The sequence below is a fragment of the Anarhichas minor genome, unplaced genomic scaffold, assembly GCF_050575085.1.
Source record: "Anarhichas minor isolate MPS153535 unplaced genomic scaffold, ASM5057508v1 ptg000007l, whole genome shotgun sequence".
Classification (NCBI taxonomy): domain Eukaryota; kingdom Metazoa; phylum Chordata; class Actinopteri; order Perciformes; family Anarhichadidae; genus Anarhichas; species Anarhichas minor.
The window spans coordinates 2,986,655-3,010,811 of record NW_027466453.1 but is presented as its reverse complement, the minus strand read 5'-3'; the positions used below and the strand labels follow the sequence as shown (position 1 = coordinate 3,010,811).

The 24,157-nt window shown below is 43.1% G+C and overlaps 2 protein-coding genes across 3 annotated transcripts in view; one reads left to right on the top strand and one right to left on the bottom strand.

The window, feature by feature from the left end:
* Positions 1-765: 765 nt before the first annotated feature.
* Positions 766-10,363, top strand: cyb561 (cytochrome b561). The gene is made up of 6 exons (XM_076082764.1): positions 766-842; positions 1,682-1,889; positions 6,520-6,618; positions 7,200-7,303; positions 7,642-7,799; positions 7,965-10,363. The coding sequence occupies exons 2-6, from the start codon at positions 1,685-1,687 to the stop codon at positions 8,155-8,157; spliced, it is 759 nt and encodes a 252-aa protein (XP_075938879.1). The 5' UTR covers positions 766-842; positions 1,682-1,684; the 3' UTR covers positions 8,158-10,363.
* A 7,210-nt stretch (positions 10,364-17,573) lies between these two features.
* The window catches only part of LOC142939546 (protein TANC2-like), a 47,231-nt gene continuing 40,647 nt past the window's right edge, over positions 17,574-24,157 (bottom strand). For both annotated transcript variants that reach the window (XM_076082753.1, XM_076082746.1), the window contains 7 exons: positions 24,015-24,138; positions 23,108-23,283; positions 22,723-22,855; positions 22,109-22,200; positions 21,889-22,023; positions 21,651-21,751; positions 17,574-20,464 (listed from right to left, as the gene is read on the bottom strand). In XM_076082753.1, the coding sequence (XP_075938868.1) occupies positions 18,619-20,464; positions 21,651-21,751; positions 21,889-22,023; positions 22,109-22,200; positions 22,723-22,855; positions 23,108-23,283; positions 24,015-24,138 (2,607 nt within the window). In that variant the 3' untranslated portion in view covers positions 17,574-18,618. The remainder of the gene's footprint in view (positions 20,465-21,650; positions 21,752-21,888; positions 22,024-22,108; positions 22,201-22,722; positions 22,856-23,107; positions 23,284-24,014; positions 24,139-24,157) is intronic.

The following is a 24,157-nucleotide window of genomic DNA, read 5'->3' as shown; positions in this document are numbered from 1 at the left end:
CAAAAGATTTTAGAAAATAAATACATATAAATATATAGATTTTTTTCCCCTCAACTATTTTTCAATATTTTGTTTAAAAATCATGTAATTTAAAATTTTCAAATGCCTGTGGTCGGTGGTCTCGTGAGCAGTGGTGGTTGTTGCGGTAATACTAATGGTATGAGGAGGTGTTGTATAAGCAGTGTCTTGGCAACATATTCACTCAGCCGCTGATTGTCCTCCTCTGAGCAGCCGACTCACAGACACTCCCATCCTCCTTTCGCTCTCCTCCACAGTCCCCCCCCCCCATCCTCTCCCCTCCCATCCAGCGTTGTCAAGGCAACAACCCTTTACACTGGAGCCGTTAGTCATCAATCCACGTAGCCAACCCCCCCCTTCTCTATCTCTCCTCTATCTGTCGCTCTCTCTCGATGTTATTGTGACGTTTCATCACGAGTCGGACTCAAGGGCCCTTGGTCATTATTACATTTATTTATGGTTTCAAGTGTTTCTATATATATATGAATTTCACTGCAACAAAGTAATTGTTTATAAGAACGTAGCAACCTAAAAGAGGGCTATAATAATACAAAATTATAATGAAAATATTGATGATAATGATAAAATAAATAAATAATAATAGTAATAGGCTGTACAACACTGCACTTTGTCATTTCCTACTTAGTCCCGCTGTCACATGGGTTGGGCTTGTTCGGGACGGCATCCAAAACACACAAACAAACGCGCGCCTGCACGCACGCCTGCACGCACGCATACAGTCTTGCACGGTCAGAGGGAGAAGGAAGGCGGATCTGCAGATAGAAACAGTCAGGACTTCCTCAGCAGAGCAGAGACACAGCGCAGTAAGTACCTCACTCCTTATTATTCCTACTCATTTACCCCTCTTCTTTTTTTAATGGAACTACCGTCACAAGTTAAACAACAGAGTCAAATTAAAGTGACAGGTAACAGGTGACGGCGTAAACGTCACGGTGGCTTGTCATGTCACTGTCATTTTTCCTTTAATACCCCTTAACGTATGGTTGCATTCATGATAATTAATGCAAATAACGACTTTTACATCGGGCTGTGCCGTGTGGTGTTTGCCACCAGAAGCTTATGGCGAGCCGGACGGATGTCCGTTCGGTTTTGGGTAATTTCTGCCCGTGTCCCCGTGTAACTCCCGTCAGTGATGTTCGACACTTCCTGCCGCGTTCTCTCGACGTCGCGTTTGTATTGTCGGACTTTTCGGCTGCTGGAAAACGAGATAAAAGCAGCATAATGCAGTGTGTGTGCGTGTGTGTGTGTGTGTTTTCCCCACTCAATAGTTTTATTTTGAAGTGGCTCTGCGCATTGTATTTCACTGAAAATGGACTTATTATTGTGAAATTGTTTTCTGCGGTTAAGTAGTCGTGGGCCTAATTGTACTTTTTGCAATTTGTTTGTTCTGTAACTTGTGACATCCAGTCAACTTGATTTTGAGTTGAAAGTAGGCTAAGTACTCAAGTTATTCTCAGTAGGCTTGGCTACTTGTACAACTCTCATTAAAAGAGGGCGGTAAAAAAAATAAAGTCATATCTAAATTTCTGCTAAATAAACTGGATTACTTCAGCCTTAGCTTCAGAATTCAATGTATTGTAAATTATTATTATTTTTCTTTTTTAAATAGATACTCAGTAACCTTCCTGTTAATCTTTCTCAGATCATGGATGAAGCGGCCCCGCGTCATGCTCACTCTGTGTTCCCATGGCTGGTGGGAGCGTCGCAGGTGGTGGGTCTGGCGGCGGTGGTGCTGACCGGCGTGTGGATGGGCCACTTCCGCGGCGGCTTCGCCTGGGATGGCTCGCAGCTGGAGTTTAACCTGCACCCTCTGTGCATGGTGTTGGGGCTGGTCTTCCTGCAGGGCGACGGTGAGTTGGCCACCGATCGGCGCGACCGCTGTCGCTCCATGAGGAAAATGTAGAGTTACCTAGGTTAGGCCACATTACCTAGGTCTGCTAGATTGTGTCGAGAGTGCCATATGGGGTATGATTTTCATTCCTGTTTCATCATCTCATTTATTTTCTTAACATCTTTAAGGATATCTTTCATTACAGGACTTCTAACTTTTCAATGTAGTTTGGAGCAAGCAAGAAGCCAATGCAGAAGTGCCATGAACTTGCATTCTTTCTAATGGCCAGCAGGGAGCGACTCCTTGAGTCGCAAAAAAAAGTTAGATTGTATAGAAGTCTATGAGAAAATGACTCTACTTCTCATAGTATTACCTCAGTAAACATGAGTTTATGGTCTCAATCGCTAGTTTCAAGTCTTCTTCAAGACAGCATGATGTTTATTGAGTAAGTTATGGTCCCATTTAAATATAAATACACAATAAAGCAGGGTATGTTTTAGGGCGTGGCTACCTTGTTCGCTACCATGGCGTTATCCAGTTTGAGTGTTTTCCGTGGATTCTTCTCACAAAACCCTTTCACAGTGATGAAAGACGGCTGAAAATAAAACTCTTTCTTCAACATACAGCAACGGGCCAATTACCAATTATCTAATCTCGGAACCCATCGGCTATGTGTGACGACAGATAAGCCTCTATTGGGACAAGGGTTTTCAGTGTAGCCAGCGCATACCCGGGGACAAGACTTCCTTTTTCTGTGCGCTGCTCGATGTTTACAGTCCAATTAGCAATTTAAGATGTGACACTGGAGTTGGAGTTTAATAATCCAAAGGAGATGGCTTCAACTTTAAAATATATTAGGGGGCCTCCGAGAACCATGTCAGATATGGCTGGCTCCAAAAGCGAGTCAATCCCAAATGACGTCACGGAGACTACGTCCATATTTCATATAGTCTATGGTGGCCACACAAGGCCAGTCGTTACACTCTTGTTTTTAAAGCATTGCGGGATAGCAGGTAATGCAGGAATGACACCCGTAAAGTCAGATTAGCCCGGCTGGTTTTACATCAGTTTGTAATCATGGTTACACCACGTAATTTTTGTGAAATTGAGTGAAACTGGAAGCAGAGGTCAGCTTTACATGGACGCTGTAGTCACTCTGTTGGTGTGTCTCTGCTTATGAGTGTCCGCATGTGTGTCTTAGCCTCGGGCGCCGTGTTGCTGACCTGTTGCATTAAGCTAACGCTACCCAGACATCCATCAGTCCCCCACCCCCACCCAGCAAGTTTGATTTAAACAGAGATAAGCAGAAATGGTTTGAATCATTGAACATGCCGGTTTTGTGTCTGTCTGTCTGTGTCTGTGTGTGTGTGTGTGTGTGTTTATGGGACGTATCCAGTGAAGCTTTGACAAGATTGGCCCATCCGGGAATGGAACCCGCAGGCCCAGGAAGAGACAGTCAGCAAACTGAGCAGCCTCTTCTTCAGCTTAAGAGCTGAAGGGGTCCAGAGGAGCATGTATGCTAACATATGCTAACGTTAAGAATATAACCACATCACAAACTAGAGGTCCTAGTTTTGATGGTTATTTGCGTGTTTTTTTATTATTTATTTAGCATACATGCTGCCACCCTGAGGATGATGAAAGCTTTAGAGACCATTTGGACCTTTTAGGTTTGTGGTCAATCTGACAAACGATTTATAATATGTAAAAAATCAACAGGAACTCTGAAAACCAAAGGAGTCCAAAATGGAGGACGCTAACGTATATCTCATTAGCAGTGTGGCAACTTTGTTTAACCTTCTCTTGTCGCAGTATAAACTGCTACAGTTCTGAGACAGCGGTCGATGATAAAAAAAACAACATATTTCAAAAACAAAATTAGTGAACTCATTGTTCCCTTAAGGACCGAGATAACAAGCTTGCTAACTGACAATTAGCAACTGTTAGCAAGCTTGTGAGCTTTAAAATCTTTTTTCAGTAGTTCTCAACTGAATGAAGTGACGTACAGTCGTGAAAACAAGAGACAGACAGAGAAAATAGGAAGTAACGTGAAGAGCTGTTGCGACCGGCTAGCACTTGCCAGCTACAGTAGTTCTCCAACTAGCCTCGTGAGTAGCCCCCGCGTCACCAAGCCTCTAGAACCAAATAATTCACCAGCATGAGCGGAGGAAATTTACTGTGCTACTTCCTGGTGTGACCAGGCAATTTAAGCACCATTTATCAGCTATAACACCATGAAGACTGTCCAAAAGTGTGCTTTCACAATTAGCCTTTTGTGTTTTGCCCCTCTCTATTTCTTTCTCTTTGATAACTTGGAACATGTGGGAGGAAACTGTAACTCAGCTAAGTTATGATCTGTCTTATGATACACACCGCAGCAAATCCCCAGTGACCTCTGCGGTCCCGGAAATAAAGACAAAGCGAGATATCGCCGTCTTTCCTGCTCTCCGCTTCGTGCCTGCAGCCCTTGGGTACTTTTGCTAATGACAGTAACCAGATTAGTTCAACTGGTTCACAGCTGTCTGTTGCAGAGCTGGATTGCATTAGTGCGATAAAAGCGAAAAGGTCAGCTGGACATTAGACGGGGACAAGGCGGGTTATGGAAATACCCAGGGGGGGGTCCTAACACACACTCACAAAAATACACCTCAAAGCTGATTCCCTGTGATTAAGTCTGTGTTTGTTGCCTCAAGCTACTTCCACGCTAATGTGGATACATTTGACAGTATACACACTTAATCAGCATCTCTGGCTTCTTAAAATATGATATTTAGCACTTCAGGTTCCGTCATCTCAAAGTCAATGGGTTTTTGGTTAGATGCCTGAAATAATGTCTGTGGTTTACACAAGCCAAAGAGATTTTAACGTTTTGTTCTAAAAACATTAATTTCAACAGTAAATACCTCTTTTGGGAATTAAAAAAGGCGTGGTTTGTGGTCAATGTGACAGAAAAGGTTCATAATATGTTAACAAGAACTCTGAAAAGCAGAGGACAGAGCCCGAGAGTCAAAAAAAAATTTTCCCGCAGCAACCGAGCTAACGAGCTTTCTTGCCGACAGTTAGCAACAGTTAACAAGCGTGTTAGCTTTGAGAGTTTTTTTTCTCTCTTCGGTAGTTCTCAATTGAATGAAGTTATGTACAGTCCTGAAAACAAAGCGGACAGAGAAAATAGAAAGAGGCTCGATTGTTAGCATGGTTAGCGGTTAGCTTGCCAGATAAATGTAGCAAGCAAGCTTAAGAGATTTTCATGTTTTGTTCTCAGACATAAACTACAACAGTAGATACCTGTCTTGTGAATTTTTAAGCTTTTAGGTGTCTTAGAAAAGACAGTTTCTAACAAGTGGCTAAACGTCATCACCCTGACTAGTCTGCCTTCACAGCCTCGTTGCGTTAACACTCGCTCATGCGACCATGGTGTAGTTGTTTTACAGCCTAACGTTAGCTTTCTACTTCTGCAGATTGCATTCACGCTCCAAAAAAATCATAAAAGTGGTGTTCATTTGTGAAGATTATGTTGCTGGAGAAAATGTGAGTATCATAAACATTTGTTGGCCACCGAGGTTATTTTCTGCAATGATCCGATGGAAAAATCCCATTGGCTTTTTGTCGAGGGAACTAACTTCCTGAGTTAGCCCTCAGAATTGCGTCACGTCTACAGCTCTCTATATTTTAACACCTGAATCATGAAGAGTGGACATGGCTAAAAGATTATTTTCTGAAAGACCTCACATATACTGTAATTGTCATGTGATCATTTATTTTTGGAATCAGATATACTGCAGTCTGCTCGCTCTGAAAGCACTGAATCACATTGAAAACTGCTTAAAGCGGCTTAGTAGCTTAAAGAAAGGATTTTAAAAAGGACACAATTAACAATTGTGTTCTGTAGGCCTATTGGCACATCTTTACACCTTTTATATATGCTGTAATCACATAATGTTCGTCTATGTTCATGTCTCATTCATTATTATATCATTCATATCTTGCATATTTACTAGAAATATATAAATATATAGACAGTGCCTCTGCAAACTTTCATGTTCCCCGTTTTCAGTTACGTTGTTTTTTACTAATTTAAAGAGGTTTTTTATACGGTGTTTTCCTTCTGCTGCTCTTTATATATTTTAATTAATATAATTAAAGATACTGGCCATATGTTGAGGATATTGTGGATGTTATACTCTTTACTTGATAGTTTTCACTTGAAATATTGACTTGATATTTTGTGTAATATTAGTAATAATATTCACTTAATTTTTCAATTTTCCCAGTGTGATCAAACTTATTTGTTGGTGTCACTCAAAATCACTCTTTTGCATTCCCCATATAATCTTGTATTAAGGAACTTTCTTTTGGTCTGTTATTATCTGTATTACTCTATTTCTGATGTACTGTTTGTCTTTGTCTTTTTTAAAAATCAATCATGATATGTGAGTTGTCTTCTGTGTTTTGGTTCCCCTCTTTGATTGGTTGTTACAGCCTGTGGCTTTTGTATAAAGATGTGTTGTTTCACATTGTGAATTCAATGGCGAAGGGCCGGTACTGAAACACTGCGTCTCACATAAAAACAGTGCTGACGGTGTTTTCTGAAGACAAAGTTCATTGAATTATTGGTAAATTCACCTCTCTCTTTCTCCCCCTCTCTGCAGCCATCCTGGTCTACAGAGTATTTCGAAATGAGACCAAGAGGAACGTTAAGATGCTTCATGGCATCATTCACCTGCTGGCCCTCATCATCAGCATCATAGGTAAGAGAGAGCTGTACGACGGTGTATGAGGGTCATTGTAGATAAAACAATAACAAAAAACGAATTACAGAGTCTGGAGAGAGGGATATTATTCTGAGAAAAAATATACAAGAAAAAGAAATTTGATATTCTCTGAGATTTAAGTGGTTAATTTACGAGAAAATACCCACAGATTTATGAGAAAAAAATCTCTAATATTCTCTGAGATTATAAATGCATACATTCCGTTGTGTTGATCCAACCTTGTAAAGTAAAGCAATATGGTTCTTTGACAGAAAAGCATGTTTTTTTTTTCTTGAAAATTTGTGACTTTAATCACAGACAATTTAAGATTTTTGTCTTGTAAATGTATGACTTTATAATCTCAGATTTCAGATTTTATCTCTCGGAATATCTTTCCCCTCCCCAAGCTCTGTAATTTCAAAAAAGCCTACAATGGTTTTAATGTGGCATCGTAGGAATGTGCGTCTGTGAATGTGAAGAAGCTAATTCCAGTGTGTATTTCTGTGTGAGAGATCTTGAGAGAGAGAGATGGAGAGAAAAAGATACCCTAATCATTGTTTCTCTCTGTCTGTGTGTAGGTTTTGTAGCTGTGTTTGATTCCCACAGATCAGCAAAGATCCCAGACATGTACTCTCTACACAGCTGGTGCGGCATGGCTACCATGGTCTTATTCTGCGTACAGGTACACACACACTCACACACAGTCATGTTTCCATCACTTTAGAGGACATTACATTGACTTGCATTCATTTCCTGGAGACTTTCTCTAACCCTAACCATAACGGCTACTTGCCTTATCCTAACCTTAGCCTAACCTTAAACCAAGTCTTGACCCTAAAATATAAGGATTTACATTATTGGGACTTGCACTTTGTCCCCAAAAAGAAGGCGAGTCCCCACAATGTTGTTGTGTCAATAGGTCCCCATAACATGAGTAATACGAACCCACAAACACACACAAAGTGTAATATAGATTAAAACAGTAAACACTAACTTTTCATCCCTCCATTTCCCCCCCAGTGGGTGATGGGTTTGCTGTTCTTCCTGTTTCCTGTTGCGTCGTCATGGTTACGAGCCTCGTACCTCCCCATCCATGGGTTCTGCGGTGTGGTGCTGCTGGTTATGGCCATAGGGAGCAGCCTGATCGGCATCACGGAGAAACTCCTCTTCAGCATCATGTATGTGTCTTCAATCATGTCATTCAAACAAAACAAAAAAAAGATAATTTTATAATTTATAATAATTGTTTTGTGATAATTGTCTCTGAGCATTCTACCAGCACAGCGATACAACGGAGGTGAATGGGGTTTCCTCATTGTGTACATCTCTCTCCGTGTACCCAGGTCAACCTACTCTCTGTTCACCCCTGAGGGGGTGCTGGCCAACGTCTTGGGGATCCTGCTGCTGTGCTTCGGAGTGCTGCTGGGCTACATCATCACCAGGGAGGAGTACCGGCGTCCGCCGAACCCAGAGGAGGAGTCTCTGTCCGTCCACTTCAAGACCCTGACCGAGGGGGGGTCGCCCACCACGCCTTAAACCTGAGGCTGACGTCTTAACACCGCCCCCCTCATCTTGATACAGTGTGCTGCCAGCAGACTAGCTGGTGTTACAAGTCTCTGTTATTACCTAGTTACAGAAAATAAAAGTTTAGGTTTGGTTCAGTAAAATCAATAAAATCACGGACAAGCATTAATGACAAATCCGATCCATCTGATCTCAGATTGCTGAACAGACCAGTCAACTTTCACCCAAAAGGATTTATTTACACTTGATTTATTCTATTTCAGAATGAATAGAATAAGACAATTGTAAATGTAAAGGTGCAATGCAGTAAAAGGAAAATAGCATCGCAACAAATCAGATTTAATATACGATATTTGATAGAGAAATAGCAAGGGGTCTGGCGCCTCCTCACTTCGTCTGCCCTCAATCGAGAACCCAAGAAGCCCAGACTTACCAATCACAGTTCCTAGTTGTCTCCACATTGAGCCCCAATGGGAAGCTACATTTTTGAGGCGGCGCCGTGCCTACAGCTGCCACGCAGAAGTATAAATATATAAAAAGAGTGCCTGCAGCTCAGAAACTGTTTGTCCTGGAGTTGCTGCTTTTGGTCCTACAGTATCTTCGGTAGTATCGCTACTGTGGGATGAATGTTTTCGTAGTCCCAACAACATCAACAGAGTGATACGTCTTCTCCGGTAAAAATAAATCCAGCTGATCGATGTTAGGAGTTTAACATTCATGCACATCATATTGATTATTTAAGTTTATCAATGTAATACTTCCAATCCAGGACCTTCAGTATTTTATAGAAGCCCTGCGAGGCAAATGAGAAAAAGAGGTTTTGCCAGAATAATCTTTCCAATTGTTCCTTTCATTTTCTTTTCCATCTTTGAAACAGGTGGGGGGGAAACAAGTTTTGCCAAGAACAATAGTTACTTTCTTTGCATCTGTGAAAACAGGTTTTAGCAGAGACTAAAAGCATGTATGTTTTCTTGCAGGTGAGTTTTAGTGTTCATAACTTGATAACACTATATTACAATATATGAACCTCGTGTTTTAGAGTTAAAAAAAGAATGGGGTAGTGGTGCATGTCAGCCTCTTGTGGTCAAAACGAGTATTACAATAATCACACACTAATCTAGACAAAAGTCCCTTCAACTCACCGGCCAAAACTTTTTTTTCACCTGTTTCACAAATGAAAAAAAAAGAGTTAATTCAACTTTGGAAAATGATCCTGGCAAAACCTTTTTTTTACTTGTTCTTAAGCCATAAACACTTAGAAATACGTCTTAGAAAATGGATCACCAGAAAATCACTTACTTGCCGCTCAGTGCTTCTGTAGTATTTGGATCAAGTAGCTCCTGAAGAATCAGGTGTGCCAAATGTTGTATATCGAGCATCCTTGGCACAACAATGTCTTTTCGACTGCATTAAGTTGTTGCTTGAGTGTGCACTGGTAGGCTGTGTCATCTAGGTAAATATAAGTATTTGATTGGAGGGCGAAGAAGCCTTGATGCGGATATCCCCGCTTTTGTACAGTTTGACTCTATTACACACCAGAAGTCAAACTGATGCCAAACATCGCGCTCGAATTTGACCTTCTCTTTGAACTACACATTCCAATTTGGAACCACTCACATCTGCCATCTTGATTTTCCCAATTTTGATAAGTCACGGAGCATAATAATATTTATTAGTAAAACAAGCTTTTTTGGAAAATCATTTACATCACACTACTTTTGTACTTTATTTCTTGATCTCGAAAAACAAAGTCTGTCCTCATTTGATTTTTCCCACGGTATCTATATCTGTCCCAGATCTAAGTGAAGTCAGTAGCACTGTTTGTCCACAACGCAAGATGCATAAGCAAAATATATTCCATTTGTCCATTAGTAAGCTGTTTCTATTTAAATGGACTGCCAAGTTAACATCTGTACAGTGTGTATTCAGTTGTATGTGATAAGAGTTTGGTTACTTGATGCACTTTGACCTAAGGATGTTAAATTCATATCTTTACTGTGTTTATCAAAATTAAATATTACAAGTATCTACAGTTTTTGGGGGGTTTTTTTTGGCTTGAGTTCAGGACTCCGCACTAGTGCCTAATACAAAGCTCTGACTGAACTTTGCTGAATGTTTTCTGTCTAATGTACTTCTTGATAGTGTCATCTTTGAAAGGGAAGTCTTAATGAAAGGTAATGTAACCTGAAGTAAATAAATATGTGTGTAGCGGCTTGAAGTGTTTTGGTCCAGTTGTGTTTTTCACCTGACTCAAACTTCAGATATAAGCAAATTAAATAAATTAAATAAAATTAGAATCTGAATCAGAATCAGTTCCGTTTATTTCACCAGAGTATGTTGCACATACAAATAATTTTACATGGTGGATGGTGCATAACATTAAACTATCAACACAGTGCAAAAAATAGACCCACCTCAACCAGCTGTAACATTACAAGTTTGACAATGTTGAAAAATTCACTTTCCTCCTGAGATTTAGAGAAGATCGATGCCACTCCTCAACGTCTGTCTGTTAAATATGAAGCTACAGCTCGCAGTAGTTTAGCTTAGCTTAGGTTAAAGTCTGGAAAGAGAGGACAGTGTGACGCACACGAAATGTATGGTCACATTTTTGTTTATTCGTTGAATATTTGATAGAACTAATTTCTGTGATTTGCTAATCATAATACAACTTATTTTGAAGTGTATTACTATCTATGCCCAGTAGGTGGCAGTGCAGCGCTGTGGTTTTGCCTCGCGGCCCTAGACTTGTACGGTGCGCGTGCAGCGTCTCCTCATAGCTTGAGAAGACGTTGAATGAAGAAGCCACCTGTTTGCCCGTCTCAATCATTTACTGTTTTCTCAGGTTAGTACCTTGTAAAGTGCACCAAATGTGACAAATGAATTGGGGACCAATGTTCAGTGCACATGTTTATATATTACTTTGTGTTTCATGTGGTTGTTTAGTTGCTACGTTGTTTTAAGACTTGACTGTCGAGTGCTAACGCTAGCTAAACTGATAGTAGCCTTGCATTACGTTCCCTTGTTTCTTTCTGGCTCCTACACGTTGTACTTTTTGTTTATAGTAAAGCGAATCGACTTTATGTTCTGGTAGGTCGTTTATGTGACTGAAGGATGTATATGGGTGTTGTGCATGTTAGTTAGCATTCGTTAGCGGTTCGCTATGCTGTTGGAGCAGCGCCGCCATTTTAAACAGTGTCTTCCTCACGTACGCCACAGTAGCTGTGAGCACGTTGCAAAAGTGCAGTTAGGAAGGGTTTTGTCCCAAGCGACAACAAATGTGTTGATTAAACAGTAATGTAACTTGTTAATGTAATGATAGTGGTGTAAACTTTGATTATCTTGTTTGAGACAATTTAATGTATTTTTCCTGTATATGCAATACTGAAGGAACATATACAGGAGATTTTCACTTGGAAAAGTCTGAAATAAATATAGCTTGAGAAGACGTTGAATGAAGAAGCCACACATTTGCCTGTCTCAATCATTTCTCAGGCATAAATCTGTTATCAGGCTCCGTCAAGCTGGGACCTGTAACAACAGCTACTTTTAAAGCTCAATCATTAGCATGTTACTAACGCAGTGACTGTTTGTGTCATGGCACCCCGTTCTTGGCGCCACGTAGCTTGTCGGGGCATGTGGCCGTTTGTTAATATTGTATCAGAATAACGTGTCACGTGTCCAAATTGCAACAACTATACCCCAGCCACACACCGGCCAACTGTGATGTAGATCACATGGACAGTTAAAAAAACAATGCGAAAAACATCAAGTTGCGGTTTTATGGGGAATTATGTGCAGGACCATTTCTTGACTGGTAGCAGTATCTACCTGTAATCTTGTCCTCACCGCTGTATTAATCCATTATTGTAATATATGCCAATATTGCAATATAACCAAAGCTACTCTATTACAAATCATAACGCATCTAATGCTGTGCTAGCGAAGCCTCATTCTAACATGAGTGTGTCGTTGCAGTGTGATGTTCCCGTCCACCTGCAGGACAACCAGAGAGGAAGGAGTCTCCGCTCGCAGACAGTGTCCATGCTGCAGGTGACACATTTAGATCCTCATATTCAAATAGTTCACAGTGTGAATCCTCCAGAGAGTATTAGACAGCTTTTAGTTTGACATCCTCTCATGTGCTGCTCACCAGGTGCAGACTTTGACCCACAAGCGCCGGCGCTCCGCTGCTACTGGAGACCGTCCCCAGAAGAGGAGGCGGAGCTCCGTGGCCCGTCCTTCTAAACCTGCTGAGACTCCAGAGGTGTTGAACCGGACCTGCCGGTTGCCTTCAGCGTGGCCCCCGGCCCTCCTCGACTCTACTGCACCACGATGGCCCTCTGATCCACAACTGCTCTGAGGAAGAGTACCAGCTACACCATCTGTGTCTGCACAGCTTAAACCTGGGACGTCTCATCAAGCAGAAGCTCTGGGAGAGACTGGACCGTCCCACGTTTACAGAGACAGTAGACGAAGACGAACGGGTGCACGTGGACGTCTCATACTGGGTCGGAGTTCATCCTCCGCAATATTTTGTGGACACTTCGTAAGAACCAAGAGCTAAGACAAAATAATGATCAAATAAGATCATAACTGTAAATATTATTGTTGGAAATGTTAAAGAATTGTAGTTTAAGTTAAGTTAAAGAATTGTAGTTTAAGTTAAGTTAAAAAATGTTAAGTTAAAGAATTGTAGTTTAAGTTAAATAAAAAAATGTTAAGTTAAAGAATTGTAGTTTAAGTTAAAGAATTGTAGTTTAAGTTAAAGAATTGTAGTTTAAGTTAAAGAATTGTAGTTTAAGTTAAAGAATTGTAGTTTAAGTTAAAGAATTGTAGTTTAAGTTAAAGAATTGTAGTTTAAGTTAAAGAATTGTAGTTTAAGTTAAAGAATTGTAGTTTAAGTTAAAGAATTGGAAGTTAAGTTAAAGAATTGGAGTATAAGTTAAGTTTAAGTATAATGATTTAAGTTAAGTAAAACACAAACAGCCTCTGAAAACCAGCTGAAGCACCTTCCTCCACCTACAACCTCCAACATCCGCCTACAAACTAAATAATCCACCTTGAGCTGCTGCCGCCTCCACCTGCAGGTGCTGGCAGACAGCTGCCATCTTAATCTCCACCTCCAGACTCTCCCAACAACCATCACCGCTGCCTCCACCTGCAGATCCTCGCAGACACCTGCACCTTCACCTGCAGCCATCAACCTCGGCCTCCACCCAAAGACGCTGCCAGATGACTCTAGCTCCACCTGGAGCCTCCTCCATCAACCTGCACCGCTGCCTCCTCTCCTATCGCCATGTGAAGACCTGAGAGGAACAGCAGGGACCAGAGACACACTCGTAAATATCACCTCTCAGATAACAACCAGAAACATAGCTGTGTCATAACATGTCTGGGCTGATGAAGTAAAGCTGCATTCTGTTTACGTTCTCTTTACGTTCTGTTTACGTTGACGTTCTGTTCACGTTCTGTTTACGTTCCCTTTACGTTCCCTTTAGGTTCCCTTGACATTCTCTTGACATTCTCTTTCTCCTCATAGCTATTTCCACATGTTGACTGATTGTGATGCTGAACTTCATGGACCAGAGAGAGCTCTTCTTCCTCCCACTCAACTCAAGGTAGAGTTGATCATCCGGATCTTCAGCAGTGTGAGATATTTGGTAGTGTCTCAGTGTGTAGTCGTGCTTCTTCAGTTCATCTGATTGTTTTAATGGAGGCTTGTTGATGCGTGTTACTTCAATACAACACGTGTTCTTTGTGGTTTCCTCCAGACCCTGTTGGACTTCACAGACTTCCAGATCTACCAGGAGCTGATCCAGAGCCGACGAGGAGGATCCCTTCTACCAGAGCTGTGTACCAGAGATGCTCCTTCCTCCTCCACATCCTGCACATTCACCACCGACTCCTGCTGCTCCTCTCCCAGACTGAGGAAGCCCAGCCCCTCCCTGTCTCATTTCCACCACCGCCAGATTAGTGGAAGTCTGAAGGATGCAGAGACGCTCCACCGGAGACTTTAGAGCCTCACGCTTCCAGCCGTGCTCGCTAAATAAAGACGGCCAGTTAGCTGGCTCTGTTACTGTGTACATGTTTCTAATTAAAGTCCATCATTCTGTTTAGTCATCGGATCAGTCGATTGAGTCCACATAAAACAGACACGTTCATATTAGAGATCATAGTCGGTTTCTTTGTTTTTAACTTCAGTTTGCCAGCAGATATATTTACTTACTTTTTACTTTCTGATAAATGAGTTGATATGAATCATTTATTGGTTAAAAATGCTTCACAAATCATGTCTGCAGTTAGAAACATCAGTAGTCATTAATAAATGGTCTGGAGTTTCTCAATTCCTAATGAGCCATCAGCCAACCAGAATAATATTTAATAAATCATTAATAAAGAATTCTGTTACACATTCTATGAAGGTGGTGTCTATAATGCTCTATAAGCACAATTGTAACATAATGTATCTATAAATCTTCATAACAAGGCATCTATAGGATAATCTCATCACTGGTATCAAGTCATCATGTGTCTCCTGCATTAAGTTGTGAGACCAAATCTGAAGAAACGTCTTCAAGATCTTTTTCTTTCTGGCTGCTTTCAGTAGATATTCTGGATCTTTCGCTGGTCGTGTTGTAAGAACAATCAGTCTATTGAGAAGGAAACTCGTTTGATTGGAACTTTTTTTTTTACGATCCACTGATTTGATATCAAAGTCTCTTTCAATTCTTCACAATGTGTAGTTATCAGGAAGACCTTCTTTCAGTGGTCTCGGATTAACACTGCCTGCAGTCATCAGAGTGTTCCTGTCGGTGGGTTTAGTGGTGAAGTTGAATGATCCAGAACTTTGTGTCAAACTGTTCAAATACATTTTGAATTCTTCCAGCTTTTCTAACTGAAGTCAAGACAAATGTCAACATATCAGTCCCAAACTGTGATGTAATGACCACAGAGGTTATTGTGTTAAAGACAATCCATTTTAAAAAGGACTCATCAAAACTAAAGAAAATCTCTGAAAATCATCAAACAACATGTTAAGTTTAACTGTTACTGTTTAGTTTGGATACAACTTGTTGTATTTCTTATTTCAACCACAAGATGGCGCCATGATATGTGAAGCACACACATTAATGCACCATTAATGCAGGTGATACATGTGATCTTGTGATCACCAGTGATGTGATTCTATTATTATAAGATGCCTTGTTATGTTTGGAAATGTATATAAAGTGGTTTGTAACTTAAAGTTGCTGCTCGGCCTCTGAAGAAGACGCGTGTGGAAATCAGTTTGGCTCTTTGCATGAAGAGGTTCTCGATATAAATGTTGGGATAACTGAGACAAAAGGACAAAACTAATTCATATTATTAATATGATTCATATTATCGTTATTAAACATTGTAGGAGACGCTGGTAATGATGCACACTGTTTGGCTAATGGATCAAGTAGACTACTACCGACTCAGTTCATCTAGTCAAATACATTCAAATCACTGCCCGACTTACTATAATGTTTTATCATATTATATTATTATATGTCTTTTATCAAATAATTCTTATCAGAAATTCATAGCAATCAGCTCCAAGCTTTGATATTGGATGTTTAAATATAGCCAATTAACAATAGGCTCTCAACTATAAAGTACTTGCACCTTTATATTTTTTTATGTAAATAATATGTTATATTATATATAACATATTTTATATGTTACATATACGGAGGGTGCTGCTTTGTTATCAGACCGTGAGGTTTCAACTCCTCCAGTTTTTAGGATTACATGCTGCATATTCCTGAATTGGATCATAAACATGTCAACAGCTTATTTCACTGTCCCCAAATGGCAGATACATAAATAAGCTGTATTTCCAATTAGTGCATGACCGCAAAAGATGATGCATCCACGGTAGAAACCACCAGAGGGGGGGGGGGGGGGGGGGGGGGAGACAGATTTACACATCTGTTTACACATCTGTTTTATTCCTCTTTGTAATGTTCACATGAGCTGACACATTCCCGTCGTTTTAAATGTTTAAAAATCATGTTCTTGTTGCTGTAACCGTCCTGGGTTTTAAATATGAACTTATTTTACACACAGTGAAAAAAAGCCCCCAGTGAACCAGCTAGCAGGGACCACACACACTGCTCCCAGTGATCAGTTACCTGTGTGTTTAAAAACCCGGGGCCCCGGGGCCCATCAGCAGGTCGAGGGGTTACATTCTACATGTAAAGCACAACACATTGTTTTATTGTGAGAAAACACAGCTGTCATCGGGCAAATCAAGCACTATGACGAGCCGTTTACCACACTGTATTCATTTAAAATTTTAAACTATTTTTTAACATCTAATTTCTCTCTAACTATAGCCAGGGTTAGATGCCACAGCCAGCAGTTTCCACATCCTCTCACAGCTGGAGGCCCCTGAGCAGAATAAAGGCAGCTCACAGCCAGATGTCAAGGTCTTCATCAGCAACTCTGAAACCAAGCTGCTGAGTCATTAGAAACATAAAAAGAAAATGTACAAAAACAGGCATTCATGTGCATCAAATACATTAAAATAAAAAAGAAAGCTTCGTCCCACTTTCTGAATTTCCATCTTTGTCGAACCCAGACTCAAAAACTGGCCCCTGTAAATTGTTAGCTAACCTCCTCCCCTTGGTACAGACAGACGTCATCTTTCCATTCTCACACATATTAACCACTTGAATATGTTTGTAATATTTGTAACGATGGGTCTTTAATTGCAGAGGTAGATAAATGCGTCTCGATACAAGCTCAGACTTCAAAGTAAAACCCTTATTTTGCTCAATGCAGCTAGAAGCCGCCGTGGCGCGACGCAAGCCATTAGAAAGAATGTGATGCAGAGCGCAGTGGCGCCGCATTGTGCCTCAAAGTGCCTCAATCAAGCAAACATTAACTCCATCACACCTTTTACCAGCGAAATCTTTCTAAAACGAGACTCCTGCAAAAGCGATGGTAAATCTGCACTAAACTGCTGCATACGTGATATGGTGCTAAAAAAACTAGGCATTTGGTTTAGTTTTAACTCTACAAACTGATGTAGTTATGAAATGCTGCTTGGTTGAGGACGTAACGCTACTGCAGTGGTAGTTAGCCGGGCATGATGTCACAACTGACAGACGCACTGTTCAAGTATGGATTCTCCAGCAGCACTTCAACAGAACAGACACATCCAGAGCTTTGCTGTGCCTAGCAACAGTTGCTGAACTCTGATTGGACAATCACTGTTTTGGGGGGAGGGGTTAAAACCAAAGGTGAGTTTATTGAGTTACAGACAGTAGAAGGAGCCAACCGAGCCAACGTGTTGTATCAGTTGGCATCCTTGTAGTTTGCATAAAGGACCTTTATGACTACATAATACAAAAAAACTAAAAGAACTGAAAAAAATTCAATAACCTTAAAAAGGATTTTTTTTTTTACAGGACTTTTATTGGAAAACATGTAAACCCAAAACTGAGCAAAGTTGAACTGACTTTGCTTTTTATTTTTTATCTCTTTGAAATGTTCTCTGTGAAAGACCCTCAAAATGAACATATAAAATCCAAAAGGAATATACAGTTAGAGAAACAATATTTGTACAGCTTAATACAGATATAACTTAAAAAAGATAAATATCACTTAGTTTTTGTTTTATATACAGCAAGCCAGTGCTTATGCAACGACAGCATCATTCTAGTTTCTCAAACTATGGCTTGGGGCCGGAACCTCAGTGGCACGAGTTTTAAAGTGTTGAGTCATTTCCATGTTAGCGCTTCATTTACGCAGCAGACAAAAGGTGGTAACGGTGGATTTGTGTCTAGAGTAGAGTATCCGCACCTCTAGTGCAGTGAGGGCAATTCAGAGACTTCAGTTTTGAAATATACTGTAAGCCAGAGATGTACACTGAGGGAGGGAAAGTTTATATTTTTGTGCTTACTGTCTTTTTTTGAGTTTACTTCTAAATTCTCCCAAATCTTCCTCTTCCCTTATTGTGCTTTGTAATGGCAGGAGCACTCTCGTCCTTCCCTTACTCCCTTTGTCCTTGCGATATGTTCCTTATCAAACATGTATGTTTAACTTCTGCTTTCCTCTTAACTCTCCTGAACAATAAAGGAGTCAGTACGTCTGCTGACAATCTTAGCGCGGCCATTGGTCAGGTGTGCGGAAGTGAAAACGTACGCAGGATTTGAAATTCTATCTCAAGCTACCTTTTCCTTCAGTCACATTTTGTGTGTATGAGGGCATGCAACCAAAACACCGGGACTTCCTTCAAGGAGAGTGTGTGCTGTTTATTGCGCTTTTCCCCTCTGACCTTCATATGAACTGCATGTGGTACAAACTGCTTCATTCAAGCGTAGCCCGATCTTAATTCAATAGCCCCGGTGACTACTGGAATATATGAGTGCACTCATTTCTTTTTAACCACTTTATTAACCCTCCTCCGTTGTCTTTACTTAACGTTTAAACCTTTCTCTACACATTGGACTCTACGAAGGGTCTTTTTGGTTTGACAGGAGAGGTGGGTCCCGGCTTTCTGTCACTTGGTCTGTCCGAGCAGCTGTGGATCACCGGCAGCGTTCTGGCCAGCTTCACATCCAGGTAGGAGGGGTTCTGACTGGCAACTTGCACTGAACGTTCACCCTGAGGATAGTAGTCCGGCTGGTTGTCGTTGTGGGCGTTGTTGTTGCTGCGGTTGTGGTAGGCGATGGAGGATGGCTGGGGTGGACCGAAGCCTCCTTGACTGGTGGGGGTTTTGCTGGGCGAGGTGACGACCGTGTCCACTGAAGACACGGCCCAGGAGCGAGAAGGGCTGAGGCAGGACGCAGAGCTGGAGGGAGCTTGTTGTTGATACTGCTGGTGGCCCCTCGCGGTCCTGTCGCTGACGCCCATAAAAGGAGTGTTCCTCGATGACCGGCCTGCCTCTCCGGGATAAGTCCCGCCTCCGGCCATGTATGTTTCTGACTGGGGAGAGGAGATCAGAAAGAGGTCGTCGTGGTAGCCAGTAACCCCTCCCGCGGAGGCCAGATTTGCTGGTGCTTCCATGTGCTGGACTGAGGCTGACGTCCTGAAGCTTGGGCCGTGATTGGCGGGCTGCCCGCCAGCAAGGCTGCCACTGCTGGTGGAGAAACGGACGCTGATACTCTGGGAGTGGACAAGAGGCCTTGGGGGAAGAGCGGGGGAGGAGGTTGGGTGGGCACTGAGTGGGCGTTGTAGTCCCCCCTGATGGTGGTATTGGTAATCGTGCGATAGTGGAAGGCTATCAGGAGTCCCCATTGACGCCTCGGTAACTTCTATTGGGTAGTATGCTGCTTTGGATTGGTTGCGACTGAAGTGACGGGCCTGACCAAACCGATTCATCCCCGCCCTCTCCCCTCCTCCTTCTCTCCCATAGGCAGATGCAAGTCTTGCCTGGCAAACAAAGTCAACGTCTACATCATCCCGGGGATACGATCCAGAGCTCAGACCAGCCTGGACCTGCAGGCTAGGCCTGACATCCAAGGGGCTCGGGCAAATGCCTTCCCCCAGCTCGGCCAGTTCTTGTGGCAGTTGGCCAAACTGGGAGTAAGGAGAACTTCCCAAAAGCATGCTGGAATGGGAAGCGGAACTGGGCTGACTGGTTCGGACAACCTGGACTTGGGCTGCTTGGAGCCACTGGCCTTGAACGGGGATCTGCTTTTGGAAGGATCTTTGATTGGACAGGTGGTGGTGTTGCTGCTGCACCCCCTGGATCTGGTCTGAGTGGTGGTGTGCTGAGACGGACTGCGGATGGTAGTGCAGGCCTCCATTTCCTGACAATGCAGGCATACTTTCTGACATTTGGCTGGGTCGCTGTGGCGGGATGAAATGGTGGTAGGAGGTGGACTGAGGAGGAGGCGCAGGGTGACAGAGGGAAGAGGAGGAGGGGGAGTGCGCGGGGCTCGGGAGGTGACGATACAGGTGAGTGGGGGAGAGGGAGGAGGGGGATGGCACGCCAGGGCGGCAGTGGGTGTCGAGAACCACAGGTGGAGGGTGGAAGGAGGAGGGGTGACGATGAGCATCTCCTTCACTTTGACTCTCCTCTTCTTCTTCCTCCTCTTCCTCAGTAAGCCCCTCCCTGTCCTGCACCTGCAGACAACCTGAGTCTCTGCACCTGGCCTCGTTGATGGACATGGCCGCATTTTGTTGATAAACGGGATGTGACGAAGAAGGTGGAGAGTCCTGTTGCTGTGCGACCTGCCGACACTCATCCTTGACCCGGGACAGCAGGCGCTGGATCTCCCGGTTGGATGGGCTCAGGCGGCTGGCCTCAATCAAGTCCTCCAGGGCAGCGTGGAAATGTCTGAATGGTGAGAGAGAGCACAAGCATTGAGAGGAATAAGATTTCAGAAGATGACCAAACAGTTCTGGGGACTCCCTGAGAGGAACTGCCAACTGGGGAGCTCCCCCTACATACTTTTAAGTGCTCTTTCTCTGCTCACCACACCAATAGCAACGCTAAAGTGACGTAAGCCGGCCGGCGCCGCTCGCACACAGCTGGGAGATGGGCGAGTTAACTTCCGGACTTCACTGTCGGTCCATTTGTCCGTGTTTTCTTTCATTTCTTTGCTACAAGTTGTTGCTGTCAAGACCAAAGGTCACAGTGATCTCACGTCCGTTTCATTCTTGTGATACCTCAAAAAAGCATTGAGCGAATTTCTTCAAATGTGGCACAAACTTTGTACTCAAGGATGAACTGATTGGGATTTGGTGGTCAAAGGTGACTGTGACCTCACAAAACATGTTTTTGGCCATAACCATAGACAGTATATAAGAAGTGGACGTAGTTGTCATGACATCACCCATTGGTTTGAGTGCCGTTTTGAAGCCTCGAGTTCGGCATTGCGGTGGTCGCCATCTTGGATTACGGTCATCGCCATCTTAACTTTTTGCAACCAGTGATCGGAAGTTATCAGATTTGGACTATTGAGGAGTGACGTAGAGACACTGTGTAGACAGGGCTCTGGCAGCAGTGGCGACCTGTCAATCGCAAGGTAGCCCCGCCCTAAAAGCATACCCTGCTTTATGGTCTATTTGACTGTAAATTGATCATAATTTACTAAATGAACATCATGCTGTATTGAAGAAGACTTGAAACTAGAGATTGAGACCATAAACTCATGTTTACAATGTTTACTGAGGTAATAAATCAAGAGAGAAGTAGAGTCATTTTCTCGTAGACTTCTATACAATCACTCTTGTTCTGGTCATTGAAGCTATTTGAAGGAATGCCTTCCACAGGGGTTTTATCTTCAGAAGAGGAGGTTTGCTGCCTAGTCAAAAGGCAATTACACACTAATGTTTAGTAGTTTTGTAGTTTAGCATGACTGAGGTAGTCAGTTTCCTCAGGACAACTGCCCAAAACATTCATATCCTTCAGCTGGATGTTGATTAAAAAAACCCGCCTATTACATGAATGCACAGTTCATCTAAAGGGAGCAGTTCATGATTTTGTTAGGGTTGGTTTGTCCTTATGTCGCTATGGTTACCTGCGTCCACGTTTGGCGCGGGCTCGGGCATAAAAGGCTTCGTAGGATTTAGCTTTCAGCTCGAGAGCTCTGGTGGCAAAATCCTCCGCCAGGCCAAAATCCTGCAAGTAGATAGAAGAGAATTCACGACAATATGTCAGAAGGTCGGGTCATTTTTAGACCACGAACTACAAATGATGTGATGATTCATCTCCAGTGTGTGCCTCTGTGTGTAGGAGAGAGATGGAAAGAGACTCACGTTCATCTTGCGGTGGCAGCGAGACAGGTTGAGCAGCACGCACACCCTCAGCTGTCTGGACGACTTCAGCTCGTCCCCGGGAAACTTCTGGAGAGCCGACTGATAGGAGTGAGCAGCTTCCCTCACTTTACCTTGCTACAAATACACACACAGAATACTTACAATATCAGATAAATGTGTGTGTACATCTGATTAAATGTGAGTTTGCTGTGTGTGTTACCTTGTACAGTCGGTCTCCCTCTTGGATCAGTTTACTGAGCAGAACCATTAAGATGTCTGGTTTAGAGGTTGCCATGGCCCAGGTGGCTGGTCCTACACACGCACACACACACACACACACACACACACACACACACACACACACACACACACACACACACACACACACACACACACACACACACACACACACACACACACACACACACACACACACACACACACACACACACACACACACACACACACACACACACACACACACACACACACACACATTATTACCTCTGCAAAGAAGATTACTGTAGGTGTTCACTCCTATTTCTATGAGTTGGCGGTAAAACACTTTAATTGAAAACATGTTATTCATTCATATATAACATTTTATGTTTTGGCTTTTAACCACTGACGGTCAAAAGCAAAAGTGGATTCCTTGGTTCCACACAAATCAGCAAGATCCATGCCCTTATTCCTCTTAACACATTTACCACCATCTTGACTTTTTTCATTTGCTTTCTCTCTAAAAGTGAGGTGAGAAGATGGATACCATTCTCTACACTCTACACTGTATGGTAAATATGAAGCTACCGCCAGTTAGCTGAGTCATGTATCTACCTATCTTGGCTCCCTTTTTGAGCAGAGCGATGACTGCCGAAGTGTTTCTGCAGCCGACCGCCCGGTCGAGAGGACGCATCCCGCTGCAGTCCACATGCTCCACCGACGCACCGTGATCCACCAGGTGCTGCACCTGATGCAGAACAGGACACAAAGAAAGGCAACATGTTTTAGTGATGTAAAAAGGCTTGTGATGTTCAGATTTCTTAGCTAAAATATTTTTTTGCTTATGTTATCAATAAATATTAGTAATAATAATAATAAGAGGAAAGCACCCATTTGGCTTAGAATATGGACACATCACAGACTCTGCAGGACAGGTAAGGCAGGGGCCGACACATTCATTTTATAATCTGGTAAATATGAAAACTGCAGTTTTACACACCACTTCTGGGTCACCGCGGAACGCAGCCAGATCCAGAGGTGTCCGTCCACTGCGGTCGACGTGGGTTGTGGCTGCACCTCGCTCCACCAGCTCTCTGACCAATGGGAGCTGGCCTTTCAGACACGCCCAGCTCAGCGGAGTTAAGCCTTCCCTGTCAGTCTGGTCGAGAGAGGCTCCTGGAGACAGAGAGAGCGAGAGAGATTAATCTCAGTGTACATTAGAGTCGTATGCATGGATGGCGCCCCTATGGATGGATGAAGCCGCTAATGATGGATGGATTGCGCCCTTATGCATGGTTGGCGGCCCTATTCATGGATGGCACCCTTATGACCGGATGGCGCCCCTATGCATGGATGGAGCCTCTATGGATGGATGGCACCCCCTATGGATGGATGGGGCCCTTATAGATCGATGGGGCCCCTATGGATTGATGGGGCCCCTATGGATGGATGGCACCCCCTATGGATGGATGGGGCCCTTATAGATCGATGGGGCCCCTATGGCTGGATGGCACCCCCTATGGAAGGATGGCACCCCCTATGGAGGGATGGCATCCCCTATGGATGGATGGGGCCCTTATGGATTGATGGAGCCTCTATGGATGGATGGCACCCCCTATGGATGGATGGCATCCCCTATGGAGGGATGGCACCCCCTATGGAAGGATGGCACCCCATATGGAAGGATGGCACCCCCTATGGATGGATGGCATCCCCTATGGAAGGATGGCACCCCCTATGGATGGATGGCACCCCCTATGGATGGATGGCACCCCCTATGGATGGATGGCATCCCCTATGGAAGGATGGCACCCCTAGCATTTCACTACAGCACCAACACCTAGGGCCGACTCTGGTTGCACCTATTGTTGATGCGATTGTTAATACTGTCAATGCTAGGGGGTTACCATGATCCAGTAGCAGCTGGGCTGTGTTCATATGTCCCTCCGAGGCTGCCGTCATCAGGGCTGTTCTACCCTGCTGGTCCACCATGTTCACCTCCACCCCGTGACTCAATAAGAGCTCCACCACCTGAGCAAGAGACACAAAC